Source organism: Mesoplodon bidens, assembly GCF_964165515.1.
Source record: "Mesoplodon bidens genome assembly, chromosome: 14".
Classification (NCBI taxonomy): domain Eukaryota; kingdom Metazoa; phylum Chordata; class Mammalia; order Artiodactyla; family Ziphiidae; genus Mesoplodon; species Mesoplodon bidens.
Window position 1 is genome coordinate 63,519,144 of NC_138170.1, and position 13,887 is coordinate 63,533,030.

General features: G+C 40.7%; 2 protein-coding genes across 2 annotated transcripts in view; one reads left to right on the forward strand and one right to left on the reverse strand.

Moving 5' to 3' along the window:
- Nucleotides 1-6,381, reverse strand: part of YIPF4 (Yip1 domain family member 4) — a 32,051-nt gene extending 25,670 nt beyond the window's left edge. Inside the window, exon 1 of the mRNA XM_081254971.1 lies at nt 6,061-6,381. Within this exon, the coding sequence (XP_081111097.1) occupies nt 6,061-6,139 (79 nt within the window). The 5' untranslated portion in view covers nt 6,140-6,381. The remainder of the gene's footprint in view (nt 1-6,060) is intronic.
- Nucleotides 6,382-9,985: 3,604 nt separating this feature from the next.
- NLRC4 (NLR family CARD domain containing 4) overlaps nt 9,986-13,887 on the forward strand; it is a gene marked incomplete at its 5' end in the record, with an annotated part of 48,355 nt that continues 44,453 nt past the window's right edge. Inside the window, one exon of the mRNA XM_081253898.1 lies at nt 9,986-10,268. Within this exon, the coding sequence (XP_081110024.1) occupies nt 9,986-10,268 (283 nt within the window). The remainder of the gene's footprint in view (nt 10,269-13,887) is intronic.

A 13,887-nucleotide genomic window follows, 5' to 3' on the forward strand; every position in this document is an offset into this window, starting at 1 on the left:
GAATGGCCATCATTAAAAAGTCTACAAATAACAAATGCTGGAGAGAGTGTGGAGAAAAGGGAACCCTCATAAACTGTTGGTGGGTATGTAAGTTGGTGCAGCCACTATGGAAAACAGTGTGGAGCTTTCTCAGAAAACTAAAAATAGAATTACCATATGATCCAGCAATCCCACTCCTGGGTATATATCCACACAAAACTATAATTCAAAAAGATACATGCTGGGACTTCCCTGGCAGTCCAGTGGTTAAGACTTCACCTTGCAATGCAGAGGGTGCAGGTTCGATCCCTGGTCAGGGAGCTAAGATCCCACATGCCTTGGGGCCAAAAAACCAAAGCAATATTGTAACAAATTCAATAAAGACTTTAAAAATAGTCCACATTAAAAGATCTTAAAAAAAAAAAGATACATGTGCCCCTATGTTCATAGCAGCACTATTCACAACAGCCAAAGCATGGAAACCACCTAAATGTCCATGACAGATGAATGGATAAAGATAAGGTACATATATACAATGGAATACTACTCAGCCATAAAAAAGAATGAAATCATGCCATTTGCAGCAACATGGATGCAACTAGAGATTATCATACTAAGTGAAGTAAGTCAGAAGGAGAAAGACAAATGCCATATGATATCACTTACATGTGGAATCTAAAATATGGCACAAATGAACCTATCTACAAAACAGAAACAGACTCACAGACACAGAGAACAGACTGTGGTCGCCAAGGGGGAGAGGGGTGAGGGAGAAAAGGACTGGGAGGTTGGGATTAGCAGATGTAAACTATTATATATAGGATGGATAAACAACAATATCCTACAAGCATAGGGAACTGTATTCAATAAACTATAATAAGCCATAATGGAAAAGAATATTTAAAAAAAGAATGTCTACATGTGTATAACTGAGTCACTTTGCTGTACAGCAGAGACTAGCACATTATAAATCAACTATTCTTCAATAAAAAAGAAATAAAAATTTTAAAAAAAGATAGAAATCATTCCAAGGAAAAGAAAGGGCAGAGACAAAGGCATGGAAGCCCAAGGCTTATAAAAGGCACAGAGTTCAAAAGTTGTGGAAGATAGGTTGGGGACAAAGTGTTCAGAGAATAAATATCAGGCAAAAAAACCCTAATTTTTTTAAACGTGTCTTTACAGGTAAGTGTTTCTTTATGTATGTTCTGTGGAATCTGGATCCTATGAGATGCCCTACACAAAAAGCTTTTGATATTCACTAAGTTTGGAAAACCCTGCACACTACAACCTCCATTTGGAGTTTCAGAACTAATATTGGCATATTAAAGGCTCTGGGAATTCTGCATTAAGGAAACTGGTTTAACTTAGCTTAACACAGTATTTACCAAATTTTTGTCATGCAACCTTTCCCCTTTGGGAAACACTGCTGAAGGTCCTTCTGTAGATGATAGGAAGCAAGTCAAGTTCCAGCAGAATGGTAGGAATTGCTGGATGCTGAGGAAACAGGAAATAATAGACATAGTTTAGCTGTGGAAGTATGGAAAAAGGGAAGTAGTAGATTTAATTAAAAATTCTGTCAATTAGGAGGGGACCTGTGAGTGATGACAGTGATGGAAGAAACAGAGGAGAAATAACTGCTAGAGAGAAAAACAAAGAAAGGTTCCAAAAGAGGCAAGAAGATATGCGAATAAAAGCACTAGTAGAGGCTTATCCTTGGAAAGGAAGAAAGGCTTCCTTTAAGATCTGGAGGAAAGGTGAATGTTTTGATATACATAAAATGATCTTTAGAGGGAGAAAAATATGAGGACGGGAAAATGGCTATTGGGTGGCTTAGATCATCCTTCTTGGTTAGTTGTCTCTGTTCATGCCCTTTCCAACTACTTGCTGGACTTCTGTTGAATTAGTGTTGGCTTCAGTTCTAGCAGCACAACACCTTTATCTTAATCAAAAAGTATCATGTAGTCATCGAACATTTATTAAGTTCCTGCTATATACCAGGCTATGTGCTAGGCAGTGCGTATGATACTGGTAGACAGTAAAACACAGCTTCTAACCCCAAGGGGCTCATGGTCTAAATCAGCATTGTTTTAGGACTGTGAAGATTGAGAAGTATAAAATACAGGGACTGCTTCAACCAATTATTGCATTTGCATAATTTTTAAGTGAATGCTCTTCCCTCTTTTCAACCTGAAGAACTCCTCCTTTTCCTTCAAAATGTACTTCATCTGTCTCTGAAGACTTCCTTGATCCCTTCCTGCAGTTAACCATTTCCACCTTTGAACCTCTTTTTTTAAAATTAATTTATTTATTTTTGGCTGCGCTGGGTCTTCCTTGCTGTGCGCGGCTTTCTCTAGTTGTGGCGAGCGGGGGCTACTCTTCGTTGTGGTGCACAGGCCTCTCATTGCGGTGGCTTCTCTTGTTGCGGAGCACGGGCTCTAGGTGCGTGGGCTTCAGTAGTTGTAGCATGTGGGCTCAGCAGTTGTGGCTCAGTGGCTCTAGAGAGCAGGCTCAGTAGTTGTGGCACACGGGCTTAGTTGCTCCACAGCATGTGGGATCTTCCCGGACCAGGGCTCAAACCCATGTCCCCTGAATTGGTAGGCGGATTCTTAACCACTGCGCCACCAGGCAAGTTCCTGAACCTCCTTTTTTATAGCATTTATTATGTATGATGAATTTAAAAAAAATCCCATTCTTATTAAGCCATTTCTTGGTTAGGGACTTCCTCATATACAGTCCCTTGCATATGGACATACTCCATCCTACATATACAAAACATTACCTATCTTTCAAAATTTGGCAAAATATGACCAATATTAAACTGTCCCTGATCTTTTAGCTATAAAAAATTTCCTCCTCTTTTTGTTGATCTTTCATAATATTCTAAATCAGTGCCTCTCAAGCTTTAATGTGCTTATGAATCACTTAAGGATGATCTTGTCAAAATGTAAATTATGATTAAGGCAGATTCTGCATTACTAGAGCCCAGTAATGCCAATGCTGCTGGTCTGTGGAAATAAAGCAGGCAAAGAATTACTTATTTGTGTGATACAAAATAAAGTCAAAGGACTGTCTTAAAGACGTCTATATTATACTTAACGGTATCATTACTTTTTTTTTTTTTTGGCTGCGTTTGGTCTTCATTGTTATGTGCGGGCTTTCTCTAGTCGTGGTGAGTAGGGACTACGCTTCGTTGTGGTGCGCGGGCTTCTCATTGCAGTGGTACATTCTTGCATTTATACACATGCATTTCATTACTGCTTTTGGATGTAGTTTTACACCACAGAACTGAATGTTAAGTCTGGATTTCATTATTCATTTATTTATTCATTTACTAGCTTATTCACATAGTCTATGTTCTTTTTTTTTTTTTTTTAGTCTACATTCTTTTAACTTGTACTTATGGACCTTGCTTTTATACACATTACCTTAAGTAATTTGCACAATATTCTTATAAGTGTGATTTTCATTTTATGGATGAAAATGTGAGTTTATAGAAGCTATGTAACTTGGCCAATATCACATAGCTTCTGTAAGAGTCAGAACTTTAACTGAAGTCTTCTAGCTCTAAACCAGTAACTTTTTAGTTATACCATCCAAAATGTGCTAGGTTTTATAGTCCCAAGTATCAATGTCATAGGAGATAAAAGAAAGCAGAAATCATTTATTCCTTCAACAAACAATTACTTTGTGATGTTAATATTCTGGGTTCTGTGCTAAGCGCTGGGATATAGAAAAGATTAGGGACATTTCTGTTTCTGAGGAACAGTTAAGCAAAGTTTCGGCAAGAAAGGAGTATCTGAATTCAGCCTTCAGTTTCATCTTGGGGTAAGAAGGAGAAAAACATTCTAAGCATGAGGACCTGGATACACATAGGTATGGAGACAAACACCAAGGCACATTTTAGAACAAAGGACATGTACAAATTAGTAACGATAAGTATCACTGAGAAAGAGACTTGGACAGAATCTAGAAGCAAGGTATACAATAAAACCTCTACCAGCTGAAAACATCCATGGTTAGATAAACACCGTAAGAGGGGAAAAGCAAGAATTTACATGACACGCTTAGGAACCAGAGAAGAAACTTGGTGTTGCAGAGTCAAATGTTTATGTTAGAGAACAGTAAAAAATAACCGTGGCACCAATTAATACTGAAACCCAAAGCAGCAGCAACACTGCTTAACAAATACTGAGCACTTGACTCTTCCAGGTGTACTAAGCGCTTTGCATTTGCAAAATGTTTGAGCACTTGGGTATTATTATTTCTCATTTTACGTATACGAAAACTGAGGTTAAGAGAGATTAAGTAACTTGCCCAACATCACACAGATAGTAATTGGTAAAGACAGGATGCAAATCCAGGACTCTATACTTCAGATACACTATTCAGTTTACAAAAATATATGTAAGACACATCATGGTTTAGTATAAAGAAATCTTAGGACACAGAACACTAGTTCTTAACTCCAGATCCTTCATGTGGAGGTTACTGAACTTCTCTAAGCCTCAGGTTCACTATAAAACACAGGAATAATAAAGTTCAGCAGGAGTCTTAGAAAGACCAAACAAGCCGTTTGCTTAAAATACTGTAAATTTAAACTGTATAATGTTATAAACTTGAGGGTATTATTATACAGATATCTATCCTTGTCTGTATATCCCTTGATATACAGGGAGTCTATACATTCTTGGAGGCTATATGGAGAAGTCTGAATAAATCTTATGGATTTTACTTATTCCAGGTTTCTTGGTTTAGTATATGGAGTCAATGGATTAGCTTGTTATATTATTGTCAGGTTTCTTAGGCATATTTGAGAAAGGTAATTCCTGGAGGAAGTGGGGGTATTAGAACTATAAACATAGATATATAATTCTGAACAAACATCAGGTTGTGATACTCAATTTTTTGTGTATACAGACAATTTTTTCTTAAAGTCTGGAAAACTACAGTTGGTTATTCCTCCCCAAGCACTAGGCTACCAAATGTAGATGAAACAAACTAAAATATTTTGGGTTGCTATATTTCACCAAATTTCCATATTACATTTAAATGTATCAGCTATGTTCTCTATGATAAAAACTATATTTTGCATTTTAATATAACCCAAACTACAGTACTATTTTTTTAAACAACACCATTCAAAAACCAAAACGAGAAAAGCAAAACAGAAAAAGGGAAAGCAATCTATATTAACTGATGCATTACAAAACTTGATTTCTCAGGAAGCACACTAGGTCCTTCTCTAGAATGAAATTTCTATAGTTAAGTATAACTTATTTTTCCATATCCAGCAGTTAAGTCTGGTCACTGGAAAATTACTGGTATACAAAGTCTAACAAAAGTAGCAGAGAAAGATTTCAGTTACAAAGAGTCTGGGAAAGTACAGAGAAAAGGAGGAAAACAAATTCTCCCGCGCTGTAGAAAAATCTCTCCAGCACAAATGCTTCCTCAAAACAGTACATAAGGAAATCTGGAAAGCAACTGAAACTTCTTGTAATCCAGCTGGGTGTTCCCAAATATATCTGGGTACACTTCTCTGAATACTGAGGTCAAACACCATAAAATAGGAGGAAAACTGGAACGTTGGCAAGATACCAGGTTCCATAAAAACCACAAACTCCTCGAGGGAAGTTAGTATTTGCAGCGCCTAATTTAATCTCAACAAAAAGTTATGTGCTGATAAATAACAAAGCAACAAGCTCTCGTTCCTCGTTCTCATTCTTTGACACCTAGCCCGGCCAACCTAACCATCCCTTTCTGAGCAACGCCAAGTCACTTTAGAAATAAAATCTTGGGGTCCCGTGGGTGCCCTCGAGGTGGGTAAGTCCACCAGAAAAACCTGCCACCAGACGGTGTAGAGAAAGCCAGAAGCTGACCGAGTCACTTGGAAAGTTCCCCACACCCCACCCTCGGCTACTCGGACCTCTCGGAAGGCCCGGCGGGAGCAGAGGGCTCGAGTCCCCCACGGGTCAGCTTCCTGCCCGTCCCCACAGGGCCACAACCGCCTCGGCCCCAGAAAGACACTGCCGCGTCCGCCCAGCGTCCCCCAGGGCGACGTACCCTCCCGGGGCTCAGTCTCACCTTCCGCGTCTGCTGAAGAGACAAAGGTGAAGTCCCCGTTAGTTGGGGAATACGCAGGGGGAGGGCCCGGCGGCTGCATCTCGCGGCCCCTCCGAGCCCGCGGCGGAGGAGGAGGCTGTGGCTGGGCCCAGGCCCCAAGGCGGCCGCGGCGCCGACCCGCACGCGCGCCCGACGGCGCGACCCGCGAGCCGAGATATGTAGGCTGGGAACGAGGCCGGAGATGAGCGCAGCTGGCCGAGGGGCTGCCCCTGAGGATCCCCCACCAAAGTCCTCTCGGTGGCTGCCGCCCAGAAACCACAACGCCGGCGCCGTGACAGGACCATAACAGTGACAGCGTCGCTGCGATTGGCTCTTTGTAATGTGCTCGCCCATTGGCTCCCGGAGAAAGGTTCTGATTGGTTCTCCCTGTTGTTGATTCCGGAAGTTTACCCAGGACAGGAAGTTCACTTGTAATTTGTGGAAAGCTCGAGCTTCCCACTGTTTTTTGTTTCCGTTAAGTTTGTTCTCTTCTGGCTTTTCTTTATTTCCTCTGCTCTTGTTAACTGGGCGGGTTAAAGAATTTTAGAACCGGGAATGTTTTTAGAGGTCAGCATTGGTCCGCACCGGTCCAAGATCCCAAGATTCCGTTTACCTTAGTCATTAATTCATTGTATAGTATCATGACTTAAATTATGTATCGTCTCTGAGACTCAGTTTCCTCACCTGTGAAATGAAGGGGGCTGGATTGGATACTAATAACAAAGAAGATAAACTGTAAATTGCCACCCAAAGACTAGGGCTGTAGTCTAGCCACATTCCTTTATGAGGGAGGTAATTGAGGCCAGAAGAGGTAAAGAAGGAACAGAAGTACCTAAATCTTCTGAATTCTAGTCCAATGCTCTTTTCTTTCTTTCTTTCTTTTTATAAACTTATTTATTTATTTATTTTTGGCTGTGTTTGGTCTTCGTTGCTGAGTGCGGGCTTTCTCTAGTTGTGGCGAGCCGGGACTGCTCTTCGTTGTGGTGCGGGGACTTCTCATCGGGTGGCTTCTCTTGTTGCGGAGCACGGGCTCTAGGCACGCAGGCTCAGTAGTTGCAGCACTTGGGCTCAGTAGTTGTGGCTCACGGGCTTCGTTTCTCCGCGGCATGTGGGATCTTCCTGGACGAGGGCTCGAACCCGTGTCCCCTGCATTGGCAGGAGGATTCTTAACCACTGCGTCACCAGGGAAGTCCCCAGTGCTGTTTTCACTACAAGGTCCTGTCTGCTGATAAACTTACAAGTCCATCTAATTTTTGAAGTCTTTAAATAGATATACTTAATTTTAATATCCAAGCTACATTAATGTGACTTCCAATTTGGAGAGGGAGAGTTTGAGGGTATATTATGAGGACAGCCTTGGGGAAATAAATGATAGATCAGCGGTAGAGCAATGGGAAAGCATGGCCATTAATGTGTAAAAGGGAATATTGAAAAAATTCTCACAGGAGGTAACAATTAACTTGGTACTTAAAAGATGAGTAAAAATTTTCAGCCAAAGAGGTGTGGGGGGCTGGCAGCCTGGGTCATAACATTCCAAAGATCATTTAATGGACTTGGGAAACTGGAAGTCATTTAGTTTACTTGGACCTTAGTTTACGTGGGAGAGAATGGCTACAGATGAGACTGCATGAATAGGTAAAGAAGTTTTCATGAACAATCTTGCATGCTATTCAAAGGATTAAAAAATATTTTTATGGAAGTGTTGGGGGAACCATTAAAGGAATTAGAGCAAAGGAGTGACATATCAGATATCCTTGTTACAATAATTACTTAAACTGTCCACAGTAGTGGATGTTTTGGTTTGGGAAGCAGAGACTTTTTTTTTTTAACATCAATTTATTTTTGGCTGCGTTGGGTCTTCGTTGCTGCGCGCAGGTTTTCTCTAGTTGCGGCGAGTGGGGGCTACTCTTTGTTGCGGTGTGCAGGCTTCTCATTGGGGTGGCTTCTCTTGTTGCAGAGCACGGGCTCTAGGCGCGTGGGCTTCAGTAGTTGTGGCTCACGGGCTCTAAAGTGCAGGCTCAGTATCTGTGGCGCACGGGCTTAGTTGCTCTGCAGCATGTGGGATCTTCCCGGACCAGGGCTCGAACCAGTGTCCCCTGCATTGGCAGGCAGATTCTTAACCACTGCACCACCAGGGAAGTCCAAAACTGAATACAATTTAAATGTCCATGAGAATGAGTAAATAAATTTTGGGATAGCCATTTAATGAAATGATACACTGAGAATCATCTTTTAGAGTTATTTCATGATATGGGGGAAAAAGTCTCAAAATTCTTTATGAAGTGAAAAAAAATCTGTTTTTTCACTTTCACTTTGATCTGCTCATGATCTCAATTTGCATATGCTCCCAATATTATATAGATACAGAAATATAAAAAATATAACTGAAAGGATAACATCTCAAAGTGTCACAAGTGATTATTATCGTAGGTGGCTTCTGTGCTTTTCTATATTAAGCTTTTCTATGTTCTCCAAATTTTCTGAAATTAATATGTATTACTTTTTTAATTAAAAAATATTTTATAAAGATAAAAGCAGTTTAATTAGTTTCAAATGGTATAAAAATATATCCCATTCAGCGCTTGCTGTATTTTCTTCATTGAGCCAAGAGGTAATTATCTCATTAATTACATACAAAAATGCTTTTGCAGAATCAGCTTTTTAAAAACTAGAAAATGGTATGTTCGCTTTTCAAACATAAATAGCTTAATCCAGCACCATCCTCAATAAAATGTGGTGGATGAATTATTTTAGATACTAACCAGCAAGCCCTGATCATTTTTTCTCTCAAGACCTTTCTCAGTCAATAGTCCTGAGTCCATTGACCCAGATATCTAGAGCACCCGTGGTTGGGAGGGGGATGACCCTACTCCCTAGCTTCCGGAGGCTTTCCTGTAGCATTCAGGAAGTCTGAAATTCCCAATCTTCTGTGAGGAGATGGAAGAAGCAGAGAGAGAGCCAGTGTGTAAGGCAGGGGTGGAAAACATGCATTCAAAGGCTGAGATGTAAACTGCTGACTTGGAGCAAGCGGAGGAAGGAGACATATCTTAGCAGTCTCCTGGCAGCGGGCAACCAGATGGGATCCACATTGGGAAATAGAAATTACACACCACCCGAGCCAAGTGTAACACTCAGGATGAATATACCAGCAACAAGTTCCATCATAGGAACTGAGCTGAGGAGAGGATTCTGATCCCCCTTATTGCTGGTAGAGGCAGAACTTAGACTACATCCCAGGAAGGAGAGAGGGAAAAGAAAAAGTCAACAGGAGTTTTAAGTTGGAATATGACTAAACTATAGACCTGGATAGACTGAGGGCTCATTGAACTGGAGAAACTGACCTCAAAATGAGTAGATTAGAATTCTCCCATCAACTTAAGTGGAGGTTATATCAGACAGCAGCTTGATTTATAGAGAAATAAAGTTTGCATATTTTCACACCTGAGTTTATAACTGTGAAATTCATACACTAAATCAAAGGCAGTAGAATCATCATAGACTCATTCCAAAATATTTCCATTGTAAAAATGGACTGATTGGTTTGTGCTTTACCTAAAGGAATTATTATATAACTAATGGTGGAATATTAGTTAAGCCTTGGCCTAACAGTCTTCTGTATACTCTTGCTTAAATTTTTAAATCACCTGTGGTGGAGAAGTAATCACAAATTTTTTATAGGACACTAATCAAATTTACTTACCCAGGTTCCTACTTGCCATCCCCTTACCACTCTTATTCAGAGAATCTTAAATTTGATAGAGATCAGAACTAATTCAACTTCCCACATAAAGCAAATACTAACCTCCCAAAGAATTCATGCCAATTAGCTGCTAAGACAATACTCAGTGTGAAAAGGTACAACAGAACCCATTTCAGTGGGTTTAAGCAGGAAAGAACTTTATCGAGGATGTCAGGTAAATCACAGAATCTTCAGGAGGGTCCAGAGAACCAGGACTGGGAGGTTGTGCAAGCAAGAACAAGTGATTTCAGGGCTAGATTGCTCACTTGGCAACCCTACTGTCTCTGCCATTGGACACAGGCTCTGCAGGACACCAGAGCTGGAGCAACTGTGCTACTGCTTCCACAAGCTGGATATCTCTTCGCTATTTCACCAGGATGGCTTTCACATTGGCACCACGTTGGCTCCAAGTGCAGTCTCATATCGGCTTCCAATTGGCAGAACCCTGGGGGTAAGTATGCACTAACTTCAAGGGACGCTGTGAAAAAGGGTTTTTGGCTTCTGCTTTGGGAATGTGGGTTTCATAATTTGGGAAACTCCCCAATTATTGGAAGGGTGTTTTAAAATTCAAGGAGAGCAAAAAGCATGACCAGTTACCCTAAAGCAGTGCATTTTATCTTTGGGAGTCTTTGGCATTTTGAATGAAATACTGATTCCTTGTAAATAACATTTATTTGTCATAAGCATCTGAAACCTGCTCCTTCTTCCCTATGCCACGCCCCTGCAGACATCTGAACACAGCTATCAAAACTCCTTAAAGTTTTTTTTCTTCTTGACAAATATCTCCAGCTATTTCAAATGTTAATTTTAGGACAGGATTTCAGTCACCTTGAAAATCAACAATCTGTCCTCCCACATTCAGTTTCTCTTACTAAAGCCTCTCTTATATTAGTGTATCTGAATTATTAGACAGGCCAATTGTAAGGAGTGAGGATGGGGAATTATAGATTTTTAAAAAAATATATTGGGCTTCCCTGGTGGCGCAGTGGTTGAGAGTCCGCCTGCCGATGCAGGGGACGTGGGTTCGTGCCCCGGTTCGGGAGGATCCCACATGCTGCGGAGCGCCTGGGCCCGTGAGCCATGGCCGCTGAGCCTGCGCATCCGGGTCCGGAGCCTGTGCTCTGCAACAGGAGAGGCCACAACAGTGAGAGGCCCACGTACCGTAAAAAAAAAAAAAAAAAAAAAAAAAAAAAAAAAAAATATATATATATATATATATATATATATATATATATATATAAAGCTGAGAATAATAGATATGATATACCCCTACTTCCTAAAGGAAGTTACTCAGGAAGGTTTGACCCTCCTTATTAAGGCATACTAGGAAGTTGCCAAAAATGAATTGGCCCAATAGCTTCCCCTGCCACTGACTCTTTGGGCAGAAGGCTAGCAAAATTCTAGAACAACTATTAGAGTTAGGAGTTACAGGCCCCCAGGGAGAAAAGTATTGTGACTTTTCCCCTCCCTCCCCATTAAATTGAGAGTGAAAAGCATGAGTATCTATAAATGCTTAAAGTCACCAAATAGCACTCAGGTGGTACTTTCAGATACAGTAGCTCAGATGATGTTCAAACAATCCTGGAGCAAGCTGGGGATTGTTTTACTGCTAAGAAGCTTAAGCCACCATTTTACTGCTAAGAAGCTTAAGTGACTTCTTTTAGAAACAAGATGAAACTCACACTTGAAACCCACACTTGAACTCAGGTCTTTTGGCTCCAGAGCCCTAGGCATTTCCACTTTGCCACACTCCCAGGAGAGTAAAGGGTGGGAAGAGACTAGGAGGAAAAGCAAAAGGCAAGGGACATAGCTCTTGGAACTTCTTCAAGATGCCAAGATTTCTAGTACGTTATCCATTCTAAATTCGTTGAAAACACCTGACTGCAAATCCATTTGCAAAGGAAAGTGATGGGGCCACATGGAGGATGTGCATGAATGAATGTGAATATAATTTTGCCACTTTTACCATGATATTCTACAGCATTAGTCTCCTGCAGCTGCTGTAACAAAATACCATACACTGGATGGCTTAAAACAACAGAAATTTATTCTCTCACCTCTGGAGGCCAGATGTCCAAAATCAGCATCACTGGGCTGAAATCAAGTTGTAAGCAGGACCATACTCCCTCTGGAGGCTCAAGAGGAGAACCCATCCTTTGCCTCTTCTAGCTTCAGGTGGCTGCCCCCATTCCTTGACTCACAGCCACTCCAATCTCTGCCTCCATGGTCACATTGTCTTCTCCTTTTCTATCTCTTTCAAATCTCCTTCTGCCTCTCTTTTATGTGGACACTTTTGACTGCACTTAGTGCTTACCCAGATAATCTAGGATTATCTCCCCATCTCAAGACCCTTAGTTTAATCACGTCTATAAAGATACAATATTTACAGATTCCAGAGATTAAGACTTGATATATTTGTGTGGAGACTACAACCACATTTCTACACTTCCCCTTTCTATCCTGTTTTACATCATTTGTTATTACAAAAGTAATAGGTGTTCATTATAGAAAATCAGAATATATAGATAAACAAAAGAAAAAAATTTGAAATTACTCCCCAAAGATAAGTAGTATTTATATTGTTGGTGCCTAACTTTACAGTTTTTTCTCTGTGAACACACATTTACATATAGGTTTCACTAAAATTTCATATATCGAGCTGATGGCACAGCCCTTGATCTCACTTCAGAGACGCCCACCTCACAAGTTGGGAAACACTGTTGTTACTCCCATAGAAAACCCAGAATGTAGAAATTTATTTAGGGTAAAACTTAGGTATCCCTCTATGTCAGGTAAGTTAATGTCAGAATGCTCTTTTTGTGATAAGAAGTTTTGTAACATAAAAAGTTTGTGATAGATTGTGCAAAGATGGGGAAAATGTATGCAAGAATGTCATTCTCAAGAGAACTCCTGGGAGATTTCTCCATTCTGGGAGCCGAGTGTGAACTGGTTCCTGGAGTTTGTGACCACAAGCTCTGAATGTGTGCGTGCATGTGGGAGCCTGTGGCTCTTCATAGTCAGGAGGATGCCCTGAGCACTGTCACTTGGGTGGACTGATAGTGGTGGTCCATTTGCTCTGTGCTCACCTTGCTGAGGACCCTGGTGACTAAGAGTATGCATTTGCTAGAAGTCTCCCGGGACCCCAGGTACAGCTGATAAGCATGACTTTGGCTGCTTTGCAATAAACTTTAACCAAACCAGCTTATTTCATTTCTTCCTCTTCCTCTCTCAGTTAATGACAAAAATTAACTCACACTAAGTGTTCAAAACACTTTGTTTTCATTTTAAGCTATAGAATAATAAACTAACAGCAGTAGGATTCATATGTTGTGAATAAACAGGGAACAAATGAGTAATTCCTTTCTTGTTGTGAATTTCCAGCTTTTGCATCTTTAAGCTCATTTCACTTCTTTGCCCGGCTCCTTGTACTTACACTCATCTTCCCTTTTTGATCCCTTTTGAACACAGTTCAAACTGTGTCCAAACCATTCTTACTATGCTTTGAAAAAAAAAAAAAGAAGAACTTGTCAGTGTTTGCCGTTTTCTTACAATCCTCTGCCACAGAATGAGACGTCAGATCTACAGGAACACCAGACTTTGGTGTGAAACAGAAAGCAAATGAAAAGAAACTTTATTTTAAAAGTGTCTTTTGATCCACCAAGAAGAGGGCAACTGGATTGTTCAACCAGGCACCGTGGGGAGAGAGAATGGGGTTTTAAGTAAGTTTTGGAATCTAATGTTAAAATTTGGTTTTAAAGTTTGTGTCTGGTGGGTATGAAAGCCTAACACTGAAGAATGCAGTTTTGCATGGCTGGCTGGACTTGCTTGCAGGGAGACTTTTAGGGGTGGTGAGTCTGGTCTGCTGAAGTTTCATCGGGTTCTTCAGAATTGATGTTTAAATGCATGTTAAGTCAGAGGGATGCATTTGTATTTACTGTGAGGGAAAGGACTTTGAAAACACTTTTTGGCTTTACAGAATGAAACCTACTGTTGTTCATGAGACTGCTATTAGAGTTGCAGGAGGTCAGAGCTGAAAAGCCCTAGGGGCACTGCTCAGTCCATGCGCTCCC